This window comes from Dipodomys ordii, unplaced genomic scaffold, assembly GCF_000151885.1.
Source record: "Dipodomys ordii isolate 6190 unplaced genomic scaffold, Dord_2.0 Scaffold203, whole genome shotgun sequence".
In the NCBI taxonomy this organism is placed as follows: Eukaryota; Metazoa; Chordata; class Mammalia; order Rodentia; family Heteromyidae; genus Dipodomys; species Dipodomys ordii.
The window spans coordinates 696,571-710,963 of record NW_012267419.1 but is presented as its reverse complement, the minus strand read 5'-3'; the positions used below and the strand labels follow the sequence as shown (position 1 = coordinate 710,963).

Sequence of the window (14,393 nt, the reverse complement as noted above, 5' to 3'; positions counted from 1 at the left end):
AAGTGGTGCTGTGGCTCAAGTGGTAGAGCGCTAGCCTTGAGCTGAAGAGCTGAGGGACAGCGCCCAGGCCCAGAGTTCAGGCCCCACAACCGGAAAGAAAAAGAAAAAAGATTACTGAATTGAGATTTTCCTTTAAAAAATGATGGAGTCCTGTTACTTTTCTCAGGCTAGTCCCAAACTAATTTGAGTGAGTCTCCTGCCTCTGGAGCTGGGACGACAGGCATATAGCACTGCCCTTAGTTTTGATAGTCCTCCTTTTTATAATATAGGCATTTATAGATAGAAATTGATATCAAAATGTTTTCTCATTTTCATTTTATTTTTTTTACCATTTGTTTTTTTAGGAATGTGGTGTTTAATTTTCACACATTTGTGAATTTCCCCAATTTCTATGATTGACTTCTTACTTATTTCTTTCTTATGGTTCTGGGAATCAAATCCAGTTCTCTGCACCTGGGTTAAAGCAAGTGATCTATGCTTGGGCTACAGCCCCAGTCACAAAAGAAAGAGCTGTATTTGCTCTGTTTTGCAGTGCTGGGGTTCAAACCCAGACCTTTCACATGCTAAGCGAGTACTCTACCATTGAGCTACATCCCTAGTCCCTTTGTTATTGATTTCTATTTCATCTTGTTTTGGTCATTATTGGGCATGCAAATAATCACCCTGGAACATTAGTTGTTTTAAAAGCTCTGACTCTCCCCCTATTCAGTCTAAGGTGTCTGCTTGTTTTTGGTATTACAGCCTGTTCATTAGGCTGCACTAATTACTTGCCACTTGCTTTATTGTTTTCATCAATGCTCTGAGGCACAAATTGCTCAGCTGTCTTACTGACTTAAATTCAGGCAAGAATAGTTTTTGAGGCCAGTCTATAAGGTTTGTCTGTCCCTAGGAGGGATCTTAATTGTTCTTTCTCTGGTTCTTCCTGATGAGTTGGCTCAGTTATAGTTTACTTTCTTTCTCTAAGATAAGGGACTTGTTTTCTAGGACATACCTAGGTTTGGACTTTCCTGTACCCTGTTTGAAATAAAATTTCCTTTGAAGAGAGCTTTTCAGCTCCCTTTTTATGGATTAGTTCTCTGGAAATAATATCTCTGAGCCATTAGGCCCTGGGAAATATGGAAGCTTCTAGTGTTTGGGTGTACTTTTCAGCATGGAATCTCTGCCCAGTGAGATTGCTAGGGCAGATAGTCATGGCCGCAGTGTTCTCAGCCAGTTGCAGCTGAGTCACAGCCCTTGTACTATGAATGAGGCCTGTTACATGGAAAAAGGAAGTCTGAACCTTTAGCCATACTCACCAGGAAGGAGCAGGTTCATGGCTCAAGTGCATAGACACTGTTTTAGTAGATTGAGGGGGTTTTCTGATGGTTAATTGGAGATAAGCATCATGGACTTTGCTGCCTGGGCTGGCTTTGAACTGTGATCCTCAAATCTCAACCTCCTGAATAGGTAGGATTACAGGTGTGAGCCACTAGTGCCTGGCAAGATTTATTAACATCTACTATACTAGGTGATAGGCAAAGCCAGAGAATAGACAAGTAAAGATTTCAAGTTTCTGGCTAGGAAGGTGGCTCAGTGGTAGAGCGCTTGCCTTGCATGCCTGAGGCCCTGGGTTCTATTCCTCAGCACCACATAAGCAAAAAGAAAAAGCCGGAAGTGGTGCTGTGGCCCAAGTGGTAGAGTGCTAGCCTTGAGCTGAAGAGCTGAGGGACAGCACCCAGGCCCAGAGTTCAGGCCCCACGACCAGACCCCCCCACAAAAAAAAAAGATTTCAAGTTTCATGCTTTAGAAAAGTTCTTCATCCTTCATGTAAAGGATCACATTCCTCAGAAAAAGCCTTCTTCTAAGACCCTTCATCTCTACACTAGTAACTAAGGACAGAATAAGAATACAGTAAGGCCATATATTAGCTAAAGGATGCTGCATTTATTTACTGTCAATTATTCTCCCTTTATTTGTACTATAGGGAAAAGGAAATATAGAAAACTAGAGTGGGGTTTAGTCAACAGGAATCCAAGAGTAATGGTAGGAGTAGCACTTGATAAAATGAGTGAAGAATTATCAGAACTTTCTGGTGATTTTTGCTAATCACATATTTTCTTCTCCATTTCTTCTCATTTTTCTTTTCCTTTTTTTTTTTAAAGGAAAACCCTGAAGAAAAGGCAGTAAATGTAGACACTATTCGGGTAAATAAATTTATCTTTATCCTGATCAGAGATTTTATGTAGATAAATTCATCCAAAGATTTAATATCTTTCCTTTTATCCAAATATTAACTCTGCTGCCTCTACAAAGTCAAAGTGAAATGTTTGCCTTCTGGAGTCATTCCAGTGACTTTTTTTTTCTGAACCCGGGGCTTGAACTCAGGGCCTGGGCCCTGTCCCTGAGCCTCTTTGTGCTCAAGGGTAGCACTCTACCCCTTGAGCCACAGTGCCACTTCCAGCTTTTTCTGAGTAGTTAGAGGTAAGAATCTCATGGGCTTTCCTGCCCAGGCTGGCTTTGAATCATGATCCTCTGGTCTCAGCCTCCTGAGTAGCTAGGGCTACCAGTGTAAGCCACTCACACCCAGCTCCAGTGACTTTTATTCTTCACTCTCTCTGGGAGGTAACTCCATTGTTGGATGTTTGGTGTTGTGAGCATGAACTGCTCATATGAAGCATGATGGTAGTCATGAGGCTGATTTAACAAAATACTATGCAGTTGGCCCATTATTATAGAAATGCCTGCTGTGTACATACTGCAGGCAATAATAAAATAATGCCTGCCACTGCGTTATCTATTGGGATGTTAAATGTCTAGGGCATAAGATAATGGCATATTTCCATTTCACAATATTTTGTTCAGTTGACCAGATAATTTTTTTACCAATATAATTAAAGAGATATTTAGTCCTTGAACTATAGGTACTTTCTGGTTTGAATGAATGTTACTCCGCCCTTCTGGGCATGCTTTAACTGGATGTATCCAGATGCTGTGAACTTTTCCCAGGGAAATAGAGACTAAGTATACATACTCAGTAAATAATTTTCCTTTCTCTTTACCTACAGGGACAGAAATGGAATAAGTATTTGGACTATTTATTTTCAGAAGGGTTACAAGGCTTGAAACTCTTCATACAAAGTAGTGTTCAACGTTTTTATGCCCCCCAGTAAGAGAGTATAACCAAAGTGATCGACATTAAGTGAAAGTTGATGATTTCACTGTTTTATAAACTGACTGTTGTCTTCAAGTATTACCCAGTCCTGTCTTCTAATGAAAAATGCCCTCTTCCTCGCCAGAGGCTCTTTCCATCATGAAGAGTCACATCTGCTCTGGGGTGAGCTTTGTCACATTCCCATGTACTGTATAAGTTGCATTGCTAAAAGATAACAGGTAATGCATAGTAGCAGTTAACCTACATGCACTTATGCCAACCATTTGGCCAGCTGCTTCTTTGAAATCTCCAGGATATTACTACTTTGTTCAATGAACAGCAGCACCAGTATCAAATGAATGGCATATAACACATGGGATTTGCAAAGCCCTTCTGATGAGGGAAGGAAGTAGAAACGATTGTCAGGAGAGTGAAGAAGACATTTCTGTTTATATTGTTTTGATTTCATGAAACTGTTCTATTTTATTTTATTTGGGTATATATCTATATGCCAAGTTTTTAAATGTTGAGGCTTAAACTAATTACAGCTTTGCTATTAGAAGTAATTCTGAACTTTAAAAAAAATTGATAGCAGCAGCTAGAATACCCTGCTGAAAATTTATACTGAAATTTTGTTTTAGTATTACGGAATAGCTCTCTTCTTTTTAAATAAAATTGACGTAATTTTAGTAGAATGAAGCTGAATTTGTCTTTTAAGACCAGATCCTTTTTCTTTTTCCCCCCTTTCCATTAAAACAAAAACTGTATTATTAAATGTTCAGACTAGAAATCCTATACATCTACTCATTTATTGAATTAACATTTGTTGAGTTTCTTACCATGTGCCAGGTTCTTTTTTTTTTTCCTGTCAGCTGTGGGGTTTGAACTCTGGGCCTGGGCACTGTTCCTCAGCTCTTCAGCTCAAGGCTAGCACTCTACCACTTGAGCCACAGCACCACTTTCAGCTTTTTCTGTTTATGTAGTACTGAGGAATTGAACGTAGGGCCTCATGTATGTGAGGCAAGCACTCTACCACTGAGACACTTTCCCAGCCCCTGTATTAGGTTCTTCTGTGTGCTAGTTTTATACCTGCTTTTATATTGCTTAGAATCCAATGAAGACAAACAATAACAAGCTAAGCAAACATTTCATACTAGGTGCAATTCATAAAATGCCTAGAATAGGGATAGACTTTGGAGAGGCCTGGTACTGCAAATAAGAAGGCTTAGAGAAGACCTGTTTGAGGAGATGATGTCAGCACAGACACTAGTGAAGGAAGCATATGATCCAAGTGTCTATTTGGGGAAAGGGCATTCTGAGAAGAGGTAAAGTCAAAGGAAAAAGCTCTAAAATGTTGATTTACAAGGTAGATTTAAGGAGTAGCAGGAGGTCAGAAAGATTATAGTACAATGATAAAGTGAGAAGAAGGGTGAGAAATCAAATAGGGAAGAAAGCCAGAGACCATGTCATGAAAGATTATTACAGCCTGGTACAGATGTGTAAATGTAAGCCATTAGAGCCACTGAGAAGAAAGACATATATGAACATACAGATGTAGAATGAAAGCTACAGGATTTCAGGGGCAGGCATAGAGACCAGTTATTACCACATTTTAGCCAAAGGTTTTAGATCGGTATCAGAGGTGATCAGGGAGGTGGTTGGGTATTAGTTGCAGACTCTTATTTTGAATTTACCAAAATTTGAATCTGCTGGTAGCTTGGTTATGAGGAGGAGGATATCCTACATGTTTCCTAGGTGACTCTAAATCTCTCTTAGGTGTCTCTAGATTTTTGACCTGATTAGCTAGGTACATTCTGAAATTCAGAGATGAGGCATACTAAAGGAATAACCAAAGCATTTGTTGAAATCACCTAGTGCAACTAGAGGAAAGTGGTAGAGATGCTAACATTAAGAAACATGCTAACATTAAGAAATAGAGAAGAGTCAGCAAAAAATTGAGAAGGACTTATCAATGAGCTAGGAAAAAAACCTCAGAAGACTGTTCTCCTTGATGCCAATGAAGAAAGTGTTTCAAAAAATCGTATTTCTCTATGTTCTCACAGCAGAAGCTTAAAAAGTTGATCTCTTAAAAGACAGAATAGTGATTATCAAGAAGCTGGGAAGAGTAGGAGTGAGCAGAGAGACGGTTGGCTAATAGGTATAGAGATATCCTTGCATAGGAGGAATAACTTCTAAGATTCTATAGCACCATGGGGTAACTGATTGCTAACAGTTAATTGTATACTTCAAAATAGCTACTAGAGAAGATTTTGAATGTTTCACCAACACAAAATTACATGTGTTTGAGATGATTACCTGATCATTTATATTGAAACATCATATTGTGTCTATAAATATGTATAATTTGTGGACTATTTTGTGAGTGAATAATAAAACCATAAACTTCAAACCTCAAAAAGGGAGTATTTAATGGCATGGAATGTTACTTGTGTTACTGGAAGAAAAGAAGCTTTGGCTGCTTTGAAGTAAATGTGACAACTTTCCCAATGGCAACTTACAAATTAGAGACCTCTCTGTTTTCAAATTAGTGCTCCAAATCACTCCATTTTTTGAGTGGTTAATTGAGTCTCACAGGGACTTTTCTGCCCCGTATAGCTTTGAACCACAATCTTCAGATCTCATCCTCCTGGAGTAGCTAGGATTACAGGCGTGAGCCACTAGCACCCAACTCACCAAAGAATTATTACCAGATCAATGAAGTGGTGCTGTGGCTCAAGTGGTAGAGTGCTAGCCTTGAGCTGAAGAGAAGAGGGACAGCTTTCAGGCCCAGAGTTCAGGCCCCAGGACCAGAAAAAAAAATTAGATACCTAAGGGCCAAGCAGAGGCCTCTTTCCTTTTGGAGACTTCTCTGAAATATCGGTGGTCATTGATCTGGCTCACACCTGTAACCCTAACTACTCCAGGAGGATAAGAGCTGAAGACTGTGGTTCAAAGCTATCTGGGCAGAAAAGTCCCTGTGAGACTCTTATCTCCAATTAACCACTCAAAAAATGGAAGTGGCATTGTTACTCAAAGTGGTAGAGCATTAGCCTTGAGCAAAAGAGCTCAAGAACAGCACCCAGGCCCTGAATTCAAGTCCCACAACTGCCAAAAAAGAATTCACTAAATACTCATTCACCAGCATGAATATTTTTTTCTAAAATAATGTTTCATGAGGAAAATATATTTTCCCATAAGTATGTTTATTGTTCAATTATGATCCCCGGGTTCTTTTTTTCCCCCCTTATTTGTTAAACTTTAAAAAAAATTGACTTAAGGTTAGATAAGTGACTGCACAGTAAAAGAGAGTTTTAGTTATTTGAAAAATCTGCTTTGAGGACTATGCACACAACAGAACTAAATAAGAATTGCTATTTTGTTTCCCTACAAAAGATATGAAAAGATAGGAATTTTGGTTTATTATTGCAGTTTTACAAAGAATGCTTTCTGTACCTAGTATTTTTGTGAAATTGTTGTCGGTCCTTCCCCTTCCTTCCTTCCTTCCTTCCTTCCTTCCTTCCTTCCTTCCTTCCTTCCTTCCTTCCTTCCTTCTTTCCCCAAGAACAGGATTCAAACTTGGTATTTGATGCTTTCTCTCATTGGCTGATGCTCTACCACCTGAGCCAAGCCTCCAACCCCAAATTGTTGGCTTTCTAAATATTAAGTTCATGTTTAATATTGAAATTTGTATTAAATTTCTGATATTTTATTTTCTTTTATAGCATACATTTTCCTTTCTTTTGGTTTTGGAATTGGCCTGGAAAGAATCCAATAAACTTATACTCCTATGATTTTTATTAACATAGTAATATGGTTTTCTGAACAAAAAAATCTCTAAAATGGGAATTATGTGCTAAAGATATCTTTTTAATTCATATTATCTTTCCATTATAGGATGGCTTACATAAGGAGCCTATATTTTGATCATGTAACAATTCAGTTTCTAACAAAGATGGAATGTTTTTATTTTACTTTTTGTGTATGTATGGGGCTTGAACTCAGTCTGGGCACTGTCCCTAAGTTCTTTTGCTCAACGCTAGCACTCTACCACTTTGAGCCACAGTGCCACTTCTGGTTTTTCAGTAGTTTATTGGAGGTAAGAATCTCATGAGGACTTTTCTGCCTGGGCTGGTTTTGAAAGCAGTCCTCAGACCTCAGCCTCCTGAGTAGCTAGGATTTAAGCTTGAGCCACCAGTGCCCAGCTGTTATTAAATTTTTTTAAATTTTATTTTATTTGTGAACATACTGTACAGAGGGGACTCACATTTAACAAAGCAGTTTATGAATGCATCTTAATCAGTGTCACCAACTTCAACATTCTCAATCCTCCTTCAACCCACTCCTTCCCTTACTTTTCTTAATTTTGTGGTATATGCAATTAAGTCTTGAGATGGATTGTGTTTTATAAAAGATATTGGATTGACATTAATGCTTTGTTTTCATATATATATATATAGGGTGTCTTTCCAAGGAACATAATAGTACACATGAATCAAAGCTCACATTTAACTATATAACAGGATAACACACTTATTCAGCTTGCCAGAAGAGTATTAGCTTATTTTTTTTTCTGGTCCTGAGGCTTGAACTCTGGGCCCTGGGCAGTGTCCCTGAGTTTCTTTTTACTAAAGGTGAGCTCTCTATCACTTGAGTCACAGCACTACTTCTGGCTTTTTTGAGTAGTTTATTGGAGATTATAGTCTCATGGAATTTCCTGCCCAGGCTGGCTTTGAGCCATGATCCTTAGATCTCAGCCTCTTGAGCAGAGCTGAAATTTTAAATCAAAGTCCTTCATTTCTTCTGCTTTATTTTACAAATGAGCTTTATGGCTTTGGAAAATCACTGAACCACTTTGCTTCCTGATTTCCTCTATGGTAATATTTAGATTCCAGTTTCTGTCTTTTCAAGGTTGTGGCATTTAAATGATAGAAAAGTCTCTAAAACTTCATTGAAAAGACAAAAAGGGGGAAAAGATGTAAAAGTTTTCCTTAACTTTCGAGTATATCTAGCCAAAGTATAACTTAGAAAGATGAAATTGAAGATCGTTCTAGACAGTAGTAGAATCACTGAGGTGATTTGTATTTTCTGTGATTTAATATTCATGGATGAACAGGGTTCTTGAGTCTTTTTGTTTTTTTTGTTTTGTTTTTTTTTGGGGGGGTCCGGTCGTGGGGCCTGAACTCTGGGCCTGGGCGCTGTCCCTCAGCTCTTTAGCTCAAGGCGAGTGCTCTACCACTTGAACCACAGCGCCACTTCCGGCTTTTTTATATTTTCTGCTTATGTGGTGCTGAGGAATCGAACCCAGCGCCTCAGGCATGCAAGGCAAGCGCTCTACCACTGAGCCACCTTCCCAGCCTCTCTTGAGTCTTTTTAAACAAAGTGCAAAAATATGACTGAACACCTGTTTAATCAAATCATATCCTAAGTATTTATGAGGGTCTCAGCCCTGAATACAATGGCACAGTTGTGTGTTGTACCCTTTTCCTCCCTTATCTGTTTGTAAGTAACTGTCTTATACCTGGGGTAATGAAGGCAAAGATAGTTGTAATTTTCATTTCCAGCTTTTTAAAGTTAGAAATGAATCATTTTTCTGTTTATAATTCACTTTGTGGACTAAGTTAAATTTGAAACTTTATTAACTCCTCCTGCATACTCAATTGAAAATCTCTCTCTCTCTTTTTCTTTCTTTCTTTCTGCTGGGTGTGGGGGGGTATATGTTGGTACTGAGGCCTGAACTTGGGACTCAGGGCCTCACACACTCACTTGGCTTTTTCTGCTCAAGGTTGACACTTTACTACCAGAGCCACACTTCAACTTCCCAGTATAGGACTTTGGAATGACATGCAAAGAACTTACTGGAATTTCTCTGGAGAACTATTTGTTTTGTTGGTCATTCCGGATCTCTAGAAGATGATCAAATGATTTACAACAGAATGAGAATCACAACTTTGAAATCTGAAGAACTTATTAACAATAGTAGTAATCCATAACATCAAAGTTAGAGCCTACATTTATTCCCCAACCAATTTCATATTGCAGAGGAGCTATTGTGGAAGATGTATCACTGTGTTCTTGGCTGCAGTGTGGTAGTTTTCCTCTCTCCCAGATAATGCTCAGTAATAGAGATTCTGCCAAGGAAAGAGTAATAATCACACTGGCAAGAGCCTGCCCTGTCTTGAGAGGCCTGACTCCCTATTATGGAGGGACGCATGCCTCCAGGAAATTGCTCAGAACAATAGAACAACTAGCCAGCTGTGAAGACTAGCAGCATGGTATGGCACCAATAGAAAAAGACTAAAAGTTCAACAGAGAGATGAAGAAAACCAGCAAAGGATCACCAGCCCTGGTGATATGGAAGAACACACATTTACCTAAGGCTATACTCTTAGAAGAAATTGAACAGGGAACTGCTTTGGTATTAGTTCCTAAGACAAATTTGTGAACTTCCTAAATTGTGAAAGCAGTCTCCTAGCTAGACAGAACAAACAGTAATGGATGAAAAGTTTCTTAGCTTTGGGAGCTTAAGCATAACTTCTAATAACCAGTGGCTGACTTCTAAACTACTGATCCAGGGATGAACCTTAGGAAGCCAGACTTAAAGGTACAGACTATGAACAGGGATATCAGAAGCTGCACACTAGGGGAACAGACTTCACAGTAGTAGTGCAATCCAGTCACCAAATAAATGAACAAACAACAGCAAACCTTACTGCAGAGAGTCAATATCCAGACTTGCTACAATAGAGCACCTAGTGTTTACTTCAGCAAATGTTAAAGAAGCAGGAGCCTGGGCTGGGAAGGTGGCTCAGTGGTAGAGCACTTGCCTTGCATGCATGAGGCCCTGGGTTCGATTCCTCAGCACCACATAAGCAGAAAATATAAAAAAGCTGGAAGTGGCGCTGTGGCTCAAGTGGTAGAGTGCTAGCCTTGAGCTGAAGAGCTGAGGGACAATGCCCAGGCCCAGAGTTCAGGCCCCACGACCGGATCAAAAAAAAAAGAAACAGGAGCCTATATGAAGCAAATACAAGGGGAAAAAGGACAAAAGAATTACCTTTTAGAACCAGGTGCAGGTAGCTCACACCTGTAATCCTGGCTACTCAGGAGGCTGATATCTGAGGACCATGGTTGGAAGCAAGCCTGGGCAGAAAATCTGTGAGAACTCATCTCCAATTACCCAGCAAAGGCAGAACTGGAGGTATTATTCAAGTGGTAGAGCAACAATCTTGACCAAAAAAAGCTAACCAAGAGGCCTTGAGTTCAACCTCCAGTACACACACACACACACACACACACACATACACACACACACACACACACACACACACACACATATACACACACACACCTATGTTGGGTCCATCATAAATGGCACATATTGTATAACCGAAGTCGTGAAAATGTTCTAAGTAGACAAGACAGTAGTTAAGTGGTTGCCCACGGGTCTGAGGTTAATGGGAATAAGGTAGGAAGTACTGTATAGTGACTGCTGTGATTAATATACTGTATTTATATAATGTGTATATATAATATAATTTTATTAGCTTATAGCACTCATGTGGAAGGAATTCATGTGTACAATATATTCCAATCAATCTCACCCTCTATCAGTCTTTCTTCCCCTCTTTCCCCTTCCCAAACCAATTTCAGCAGGATTCATTGTTCTACTTTTATAGTTGCAGATAATCTACTTGGACTATATTCATACTCCACAAAAATATTTAAATTATGTAAATAGAATAAAAATGAACTGTACACTGTAAGTGAATAAATTTCATGTTGTATAAGATATATTAATAAGACAATTTAAAATTAGTAAAGACTGTCAAGGTTGGAAAAGATGAATAATCTTAAGGATCTTGTGTTTTTGTACTAATACTCTTAAGCTGTATAACATACGTTTAGAGGAATTTGTCATAAACTCATTTGCTTTTCTTATGTCTTACACTTTTCCCTCTTCCAGTCTGGGAAGTTAGAGATATGCAAAGAGAATTGTGTATGGCAACTGCTTAACTGTCAAGTAGTTAAAGGAAATTCTTTCCTTTTTTATCTTTACATCTTCACTGCTAGAATTGAATCCAGGGTTTTGTGCTAGAAGCAAGCAGTCTACCATGAAGCAACATTACCAACCCTCATTTATTTATTTGTTTATTTATTTATTTATATCCTTTATTTATTTTTTGTCGGTCATGGGGCTTAAACTCGACCTGGGCACTGCCCCTCAGATTTTCAGCTCAAGGCCAGCACTCTACCATGTAAGCCACAGCACCCCTTCCAGTTTTCTGGTGGTTTATTGAAGATAAGCGTCTCGTGGACTTTCCTGCCTAGGTTGGCTTTGAACCGTGATCCTCAGATCTTCGCCTCCTGAGTACCTAGGATTACAGGCATTAGCCAACAGCACCCAGCCTATTTATTTTTAAAATTGTTTACTGAGTAGATTTTTGTGCTGGCACTGGGGTTTAAACTCAGGGCTTGAGCACCATTCCTGGTTATTGTTTTTCTTCTGCTGAAGGTTGATACTCTACCACTTCAGCCACAGCTCTACTTCTATATTTTATTTTTTGACTGGGTTTTCTGCCATCTCATGCTTTTTTTTTTTTTGTCAGTGGGGCTTGAACTCTGGGACTCTGGGCCTGGGTGCTGTCCCTGACCTCTTTTGCTAAAGGATAATGCCCACAGCGCCACCTCCAGTTTTCTTGTGGTTAATTGGAGGTAAGAGCCTCACAGACTTTCTTGCCCAGGCTGGCTTTGAACCACAATCCTTAGATCTCAGCCTCCTGAGTAGCTAAGATTACAGGCGTGAGCCACTGGCTCCCTGCTTCTTATTATTTTCTTAACAGCTTCTGGGGGCAGTCTATCTCATAAGGTCAAGGATCATTACTCAGAATGGAGGAATATAGCATCTCCAGGAATGGGATCACCCATACCTCAATGCCAGGATATTTGCTCAGAGCAAACATCCAGCTTTTAAATCCAGGCCCAGAAGTAATAGAATAATCTTCTATTACCCATTCCCACAGGTGCTAGGGCTGCCAATGATGTCAGCTTTCGGTCTCTCCATTTGTGCTGTTTGCTACATCCCATCTCCTCAACCTAAGTTCCTTCCTTTCTCCAGTTAAGTTTGTTCTTACTCTACCAGCACAATTTCATTTCCTCTGTCACTGAATCAAAAGATCCCATGTGTCCAGTGGCAAAATTGCAGGGGGACGGGGGGAAATCACTGTAATATCCACTCTCTTAAAATTTTTGACTTATTTGATCATACAAAATAATAGTTATCAAAATGAACTCCAGGAAATTAAAACTAGAGGCTTTTTTCTTTGTTACTATTTTTTGTTTTCTTTTTTTGTCTTGTTTATTCATTTATCTGGCTTTGGGAATGTAAGAGGGCCACAGAAATGGAAGGACAAAAAATGAACAAATGCAGCAGTGGTACTCACTGGACACTTGAAAATGGACTAAACTTGTGGGTGGAGATGATAGGAAAGTGAAAGACTGGGGGAAGGGGTAGAATTAGCAAAAAAGAAACATACTCTTTACCTTACTAATGTAACTGTAACTCCTCTGTACATGACCTAATGGTAACAATAAAAAAATTTTAAACAGTTTTTGACTAAAAGTACAGACTATCTCTATAATATATATTATATATATTCATTGTCTCAAATTACCAAAGAGCGGGGGAGAAATTCTCTAATTCTGAATGAGAATGCAACCAAAGAATAGTGGCTAAAATAGACTTGGGAAACTTTTCCACTTTCTTTTCTTGGTCCCAGTCCTGGGCTTAAACTCAGAGCCTGGCCACTTGAGCTTCTTTTGCTCAAGGTTAGCACCCTACCACTTGAGCCATAGTTCCACTTTTTTTCCACATATTTTGGGACAGGGTCTGAAGGATTAACTCCTGCCTTACTTCCCCAGGTCAAGTAAAACACTTGGTGCATGCTTATGTGCTTGACCACAGGTGGGTCATTTGACCTAGGCCTGGCCAAAAATTCCCCCACCCGAGGCATAGCATTCCATTCTCAGCTCAACCAAAAGTACCCACCCTTGGCCCCCAAGAGATCACAGCCTATTTTGTTGTTGTTGTTTTCCTCCTTAAGACCAATATAGGGCTGGGAAGGTAGCTCAGCGGTAGAGTGCATGCCTTGCAAGCATGAGGCTCTGGGTTCGATTCCTCAGCACCACATAAACAGGAAAAGCCGGAAGTGGCGCTGTGGCTCCAGTGGTAGAGCACTAGCCTTGAGCTGAAGAGCTGAGGGACAGCGCCCAGGCCCAGAGTTCAGGCCCCATGACCGGCAAAAAAAAAAAAAGACCAATATAAGCCTGACCCCAACTCCCCCTCCTGGCTCAACCTCAAATCCCACAGGAAGTTTGCTGCTCCTTGCTGTGCCTCATTAAACAGTCTACTCCTGTTGAAATCGAGTCTGGCCTGTTCTTTCTCCTCCCTGTAGGTATGCAGCCCAGTTTGACCACCAATTTCCAATCTCCTACCTCAAACTTGCCAGTGCTGGGACTTATGTGTACCCCCATGCTTGATTATTTTTCATATTTTTAAATGGATAATTTTTATGTCTATTTAATATCAGATGAGAATTTTAAACCTTTAAAAAAAAGTGGCATTTTAAAGATGCTTCATATACAAAAATCTTAACAATGTTTGGAATTCCATGTTACTGCTGAATCTAACATATCCTACCACCTCCCCCTGCTGGATATTCACTGCACTGTAAGAAAGCAAGAATTTCACTTTGCAACTTAGCCTGTATAGCTGTAGGAAATCTAGAGGAGGGAAAATGAACTGAATGGGGAGCTACAATTTCCTTCCCTTCCTACTTGCAAAGAGCCATTTTCCTTGTATCTGGAAATGAACTAAAAGAATGAACTAAAAGAGCTTAAGGATTTCTGGCTCATGATATTGGTCACAGTTTGAAAATGGCCCCCACAGGCTCCCATGTTGAACTCATGGTCTCCAGCTGGTATTTTGAGAGGTAATAGAAATGGAGCCGCGGTGGAGAGAAAGTGGGTCACTGGGGGTGTGCCTCTCTTTGCTTCCTGTCTGCCATGAGATCTGGGGCCTCTGACACACTCTCCTGCCTCTGTGTTTTGTTTTACCATGAGCCCTGGACCAATGGAGCTAATGACTATGGACTTAAGCCATGATCTAATAAATCTTTTTCCCCTTGAGTTGCTTTTTTTTCCTCAGATCTCTTGTCAAAGCAACAAAAACACTACCACAGCAAGTATTTGAAAATTTCTAAGTCCTGGG

General features: G+C 39.7%; 1 protein-coding gene across 1 annotated transcript in view; it reads left to right on the top strand.

Annotated features, from left to right (window-relative positions):
- Positions 1–3,523, top strand: part of Cenpi (centromere protein I) — a 49,262-nt gene extending 45,739 nt beyond the window's left edge. Inside the window, exons 21-22 of the mRNA XM_013035065.1 lie at positions 2,142–2,183; positions 3,045–3,523. Coding sequence (XP_012890519.1) covers positions 2,142–2,183; positions 3,045–3,149 — 147 coding nt within the window. The 3' untranslated portion in view covers positions 3,150–3,523. The remainder of the gene's footprint in view (positions 1–2,141; positions 2,184–3,044) is intronic.
- Positions 3,524–14,393: the final 10,870 nt, after the last annotated feature.